General features: G+C 45.8%; 1 protein-coding gene across 1 annotated transcript in view; it reads right to left on the bottom strand.

The window, feature by feature from the left end:
- The window catches only part of SARC_06434 (hypothetical protein), a gene marked incomplete at both ends in the record, with an annotated part of 21,126 nt that overhangs the window by 6,407 nt on the left and 7,638 nt on the right, over positions 1-7,081 (bottom strand). Inside the window, 8 exons of the mRNA XM_014299660.1 lie at positions 800-953; positions 1,544-1,681; positions 2,904-3,078; positions 3,280-3,436; positions 4,302-4,475; positions 5,546-5,833; positions 6,348-6,480; positions 7,007-7,053. Of these exons, the coding sequence (XP_014155135.1) occupies positions 800-953; positions 1,544-1,681; positions 2,904-3,078; positions 3,280-3,436; positions 4,302-4,475; positions 5,546-5,833; positions 6,348-6,480; positions 7,007-7,053 (1,266 nt within the window). The remainder of the gene's footprint in view (positions 1-799; positions 954-1,543; positions 1,682-2,903; positions 3,079-3,279; positions 3,437-4,301; positions 4,476-5,545; positions 5,834-6,347; positions 6,481-7,006; positions 7,054-7,081) is intronic.

Below are 7,081 nucleotides of genomic sequence, written 5' to 3'. Positions count from 1 at the left end.
GTCCTTGGCAGTCTCAGATAAATATATATATATATATATATAGATACATAAATATATAAGACTGGCTGCACTACTCGTGGCTGTGTTCACCCATTACGTGGAGGTTTATCCCATTTTGAAGTGTACGTGTCATCTGTAACGCTACACAGAGGTGTTGGGTATACCAAAATCTCGACAGAACTGTGGGTGTACTGATTTATGCGCGAGCTACAACTGTGGGTGTGCATGCTGCAAACTCATTCGCACAGACATGGATAGGGCAATTGAGCAACACCACACTTAAGCACATCCACCCCTATGGTAATAAGCACCTATTAAAACGGACCTATGTTATCAAACGAGCTATGTTAACCTATGTTATCATTCGAGTTATGTCAACCTATGTTATCATACGAGTTATGCTAACTTATGTTATCATACGAGTTATGTTAGCAGTATTTAGTTAGTGCTACACAAACGAACCCGACCCTCAGAACGCAGTTGGCCTTGGAAAATACCCAAGGCACTCGCATTGAATAAATGTGCACAAAGTGATAATACAATTACATACAGTATACATCTTGTGTGTATAGAAACATACAGCACACACCTTGTGCGTATAATTACATACAGCACACACCTTGTGCGTATAATTACATACAGCACACACCTTGTGCGAATAATTACATACAGCACACACCTTGTGTGTATAGTTACATACAGCACACACCTTGTGCGTATAATTACATACAGCACACACCTTGTGTGTATAGTTACATACAGCACACACATTGTGCGTATAATTACATACAGCACACACCTTGTGAGTTTCCACTTCGATGGTGGGGACCTTGGCGGCCCAGGTCTGCCACTCTCCACTCTCTAGGTTCACCTCAAAGTCAATTATGGACCGGTCCGAATTCGAGGGCATTTCTACAGTCGTTGACCGGCGGATGAACTCGCCCAGTGCGCGTCTGTGAGAATACACGAGAAAGGCACATGTCAAGTGTCAACCATTGGCACTCAGCACCCAGTGGCAGTGGAGAGGACAATACCTTATATGTCCGCAAGTGTCAGGTGTCAAGTGTCAGAGAGCACTAAGTGATCGACCACGGACTCGTCGAGGATACGGGAATGGTATGGGCTATGGGTGTGGTGGAAGCAGGATCATCACGCAACGCTAAACCCTAAAACCCTAAAAACTAAAACCCTAGGTAGTGTGCTATATGACAACAGAACACACACATACACAGACAGGTCAGCAACACATACCCACGGACTATCCTACTATAGGTAAACAACCCCAGAACGATAGACTACACGCAATAGCACCAAACATTAGGCAAAAACCCTAAACACCAACAAAGACAACCCCAACAACAACAAAGACAACCCAAACACCAACAAACACAAATCAACAACAACAAACACAAACCAAACAACAACAAACACAAACCAAACAACAACAAACACAAACCAAACACCCACAAAGACAACCAAACAACAACAAACACAAACCAAACACCCACAAAGACAACCGCCACCGAGTGGCCCCTACACTCACCGACTGTCGAGCGACGCACTGCCTGTGAAACTCCACACAATAGCGTAGATGAGATACTTGGTGATGTACTTCTCCATGGTCATCGTATCCATCGGCAGGTCTTCATTGCGCGTGTTGTACTTGAGCACGTTACGAATACTGTGCGTTAGAAGTATCAGGTAATAAGAAGTAAGCATGTGTGACAGAAGTAACAAGTATTAACACATAAGTATATGTGATAGAAGTAACAGATAATAAGAAGTAAGGATGTGTGATAGAAGTAACAAGTATTAACACATAAGCATGTGTGATAGAAGTAACAAGTATTAACACATAAGCATGTGTGATTGAAGTGACAGGTACTAACACATAAGCATGTATGATAGAAGTAACAGGTACTAACACATAAGCATGTGCGATAGAAGGAACAGGTACTAACACATAAGCATGTGTGATAGAAGGAACAGGTACTAACACATAAGCATGTGTGATAGAAGTAACAGGTACTAACACATAAGTATGTGTGATAGAAGTAACAGGTACTAACACATAAGCATGTGTGATAGAAGTAACAGGTACTAACATATAAGCATGTGTGATAGAACATACACACATGCATATGCGTGACCTAGTGCCCTCAGACGACCAAAGACTAAGCACAGCAGGAATGCTACGCTTTACTGCTTCTCCTGCATTCAATCCAATACACTTCACAGGCGCCTATGCTTCATACACAGCATACGCCCATTGGTGTATGGGATAGACACATCGGTGTATCATTGGTATACACAGCATACGCTCATTGGTGTATGGGATAGACACATTGGTGTATCATTGGTATACACAGCATACCCCCATTGGTGTATGGGATAGACACATTGGTGTATCATTGGTATACACAGCATACTCCCATTGGTGTATGGGATAGACACATTAGTGCACCATTGGATACACAGCATACGCCCATTTGGTGTATACGAGAAGACACCCATCCGTATATGAGAAGACACATGTGCGTATGAGCGCAGGTATAGGCACGCACACACCAAACAACCGCCGCCTGTACCATTAATGTGTATGGCGAGACTACTCCTATCTGTAGAAATTCTGTTCTAAACCCCCATGCACTCGACACTTAGGGTTTAGGGTTTAGGGGGGTAGCTTGTACGCAGAGTCCCGCGAATGAGTGCGACCGCAATCCCAACACGTACGTGCCACCAGAACAGGCAAATATACATCCACAAAGCCACACATGCACACAGTCACACATCCACAATCATGGCACCGTAGCGCGTATATATATATATATATATATATGCGTGTGTGCGTATATGTGTGTGTTTGTGTGTGTGTGTGTGCGTGTGTGTTTGCGTGTACATACCCCTTGTCCAGCATAGAGAAGAGTGCGTTGAGCACGCGCAGGTCTGTGAACTGCATGACATGTGGCATGGTGCTCGCCTCATGCAGACAGGCCAATACAAAGCCCTCTGGCGCAAAGTACGGGTGCAGCAGACCCGCACACTGGTCCTGGTATCGCAACAGCGTCTTAGGATCACCTGGTAGAGGTTTTTGGGGTTTAGGTGGAGAGGTGCAGGGACAAGAGATGAGATTATACGCAACTAATGAACGAGATACACGACAAGGCAACACATTTGTGGTACATGCTGTCGTAGCTGCTATTGGAAATGCGACATACACGCGGATTTACGACATGCACGCGGATTTACGACATGGCTACCCATGCCGGTGCCACATACCCTCAAACACATCCAATTCGTCGGCTGGCAGGGGTTGGCAGCGCAGGCGGTTGATGTAATGAGCGCACAGCATGTCGGCTGTGACGGTGTCGTTGCTGAACCACACCATGCCACACCGCGACACAGTGGCGGGTGTGGCTGAGTTGAGATTCTCCACCTGTGGTAGGGGGTGGGGTGCAATGGTATGGGGTTGGATAGAGTGGTTGATGAGCTATTGCTATATTACACAGTGGCGGGTGTGGCTGAGTTGAGATTCTCCGCCTGTGGTAGGGGGTGGGGTGCAATGGTATGGGGTTGGATAGAGTGGTTGATGAGCTATTGCTATATTACACAGTGGCGGGTGTGGCTGAGTTGAGATTCTCCACCAGTGGTAGGGAGTGGGGTGCAGTGGTATGGGGTTGGATAGAGTGGTTGATGTGCTGTTGGTATATTAGACTACGTAGGGATAGTCAGCATCTAGTGTTGAATAGAGTGGTTGATGAGCTATTTCTCATACATGCAAATGCTATTACTTTCGTGGCATTAGGGTTTCAAGTATAACCCTAGCTTGGGTTTTAAGCATCACCCTAACTTGAGAACAATTCATCCGTAGCAGGCCATTCCAACTACAGTGTGTGTGACAAACAGAACTTCTCTCCGCGCACTTTTAATACTTCAACAACAACAAATGAACAGCAACGAATATATAGCATCCGATAAGAGACGACCTAAACCCTAAACCCTAGAGCCCAAACCCTTAGAAAAATAGGTATCGGAGTGGCGACAAAGCAGCATAGGCTACGCGGGTGGAGTAGGCTGATGAATGGCTTTCATTGGACTACAATGGGCAGCACAAATATCCCTAAACCCTAAAAGCACATGCACTTGTGGAAAAATGGATACGAAGACAAAGCACACCCACAGCCAACCATACACCTCACCTCAACCATGATCTTAACATTCGGGGGAGGCAGCCACACACACCCTACTATTAAAACCCAAAACCCTAAACCCTAAAACTATACACCAACCATACACCTCACCTCGAACATGATCTTAACGTTCTGGGGCAGTGCCAGACGTTCACCGTTGGGCAGAGTGAGGATTTTGTTGTCGTCCAGCACACTGTTGAGGTTCTCCACCCACTCAGGGTCAACGTCGCCATCCAGCACAATCCAATGCCGTTGAGCCACCTCATTACGCACATTGTCTACGATCTGTGGGTGTGTGCATGTGAGTAGAGTGTGATAATATGGTGAATGGCGTGTGCGAGTTGTGTGTGTTTATAATGATCTGTGGGTGTGTGCACGTGAGTGGGGTGTGATGGTATGGTGAGTGGCGTGTGTGAGTTGTGTGAGTTGATAATGATCTGTGGGTGTATGCATGTGAGTGGGGTGTGGTGCTATGGTGAGTGTATTTCCCAGGTGTACCCGTGTACACTATCCATGGGAAGACATGCCATGCGCTGAGATTGCGTGTGGCGTGTCTGTGGACAGTGTGTGGTTGTTGTTGGTTGGGGTTGTGGTGATGAAAGCGCACCCCATCGTCACACAGAGCGTTGCAGATGTGTTTGTTCGCTTTGTGTGACAGATTCTCAGTCTGTGGTGATTGTGAGTATGTGTATGTTAGACATACATTGCAACTATTTGTGGTGATTGTAAGTATGTGTATGTAAGTACATACATTACAACTATCTGTGGTGATTGTAAGTATGTGTATGTAAGTACATATATTGTAACTATATGTACGCAGCCGTACATGTTATGTAGATGATTTGCAGGTGGATAATCAGCCAGCAGACACTCTGTATCCACAACTTATTGGACACACAGTCTATTCCCCGTGTGCGGAGGTACATGCCACGTATAATTACATCCACACATATATATACCTGCATTCACACACATTTACAACTACATTCACACACATATACATCTACATCTACACACATACGCACCTGCATTCACACACATCTACATCTACATTCACACACATATACATCTACATTCACACACATACACATCTACATTCACACACATATACATCTACATTCACACACATATACATCTACATTCACACACATACACATCTACATTCACACACATGCATATCTGGATTCCCAAAATAAAATCTACATCTACACACATATGCACCTGCATTCACACACATCTACATCAACATTCACACACATATACATCTACATTCACACACATATATACCTACATTCACACACATATTTACCTACATTCACACCCATATATACCTGCATGCACACACGTATACCTACCTTGCGCATGGTGCCCGTGAACAGCCCGTCCGTCCACTCGCGTGTGGTGGAGTCGAGTGAGCCGTACAGCGCCTCCTTAGAGATGGCCTTTGGATCGATGACATAACTCACACCCTCCTGTCCATCCACACGCTCTAACGCACGCAGCAAGATCTCCCACGCACACGACTTGCCGCTGCCAGAGCTACCTACCAACATCACGCCGTGGTGGATGGCTTGGATCTGGTACAGTTGCACAATCTTGTCGATGAACAGCGGGGTCGCTTCCAGGTGGCGTTCGGCGCACTCCTGGTTAATTTGCCGTTTTGAGGAGTTGCGAGTGATTGGTGATGAGACACATGAGACACTATGGGTCGGTTACGTTATGGACGAGATATAGTTCTCTTGATTAATTGGCCGTTGTGAGGAGTTGCGAGTGTTCGGTGATGAGACACATGCGACACTATGGGTCGGTTACGTTATGGACGAGAGATAGTTCTCCTGGTTAATTGGCCGTTGTGACGAGTTGCGAGTGGTTGGCGATGAGACACATGAGACACTATGGGTCGGTTAAGTTATGGACGAGAGATAGTTATCCTGGATAATTGGCCGTTGTGAGAAGTTGCGAGTGGTTGGCGATGAGACACATGAGACACTATGGGTCGGTTACGTTATGGACGAGAGATAGTTATCCTGGTTAATTTGCCGATGTGAGGAATCGCGAGTGATTGGCGTTGTGACACTACGCACACACACACTCCCACACACTCCCACACGTCGCATAGTACATCTGATGGTGTAGGGTTTAGGGTTTTCGACGTACCTCCCTAATGGCTGCGTGCAGCAACTCGAGCGGTGCAGGCAGATGGGCCACACCAGGGAACACATCCTGGAGTAGACTGAACAGCAGCGGAATGTCCTCAGCAACCAACTTGGGCACCATGGTCTCACATACGCTGTGTACAACGCAAGGGAGGATAGGTGAGGCAGTGGGGTAGGTCGACGCAAGGTATGTGGGTAGGTGTAGCGATTGTAGGTGTAAGATATATAAGTAGGTGTAGTCAGTGACCAGAGGTTATGGGAATGTGTGCATGCATTGGTTGTAACATAACAGTGATATAACAGTTGCATGCACAATGCTGATGTTGTCAGAGAAATCACACTGAAGCGATCACTTGCAAAGATACGGCGAGTAGACACCCCTACGCCCGCACACACATACATTCACACTTAAGCACGTAAGGCTAACTATAGGAACACTCATGTACAGATGTAGGTGTATATATACGTGTGCGCACCAGAGGTACATCGCACCTCAGGCAGGAACACATGCAACACAGTACAACGACCACGCGTACAAGCACACACACACACACATACATGCATGCACACAACACACAACACACACACATAAAAAATAAATATATATAAATATATATGCATATATATATATATATATATATAAACAACTCACGCACTGACCTCTGGATGATTACGGCCTGTTCATCGAGGTCGTTTGCTAGCTCTACCTCGTGGGTGTCTCTGTATATATATATA

This window comes from Sphaeroforma arctica, assembly GCF_001186125.1.
Source record: "Sphaeroforma arctica JP610 unplaced genomic scaffold supercont1.458, whole genome shotgun sequence".
NCBI lineage: Eukaryota > Ichthyosporea > Ichthyophonida > Sphaeroforma > Sphaeroforma arctica.
Note: the sequence above shows the minus strand (reverse complement) of the source record. Positions and strands in the feature narration are given on the sequence as shown.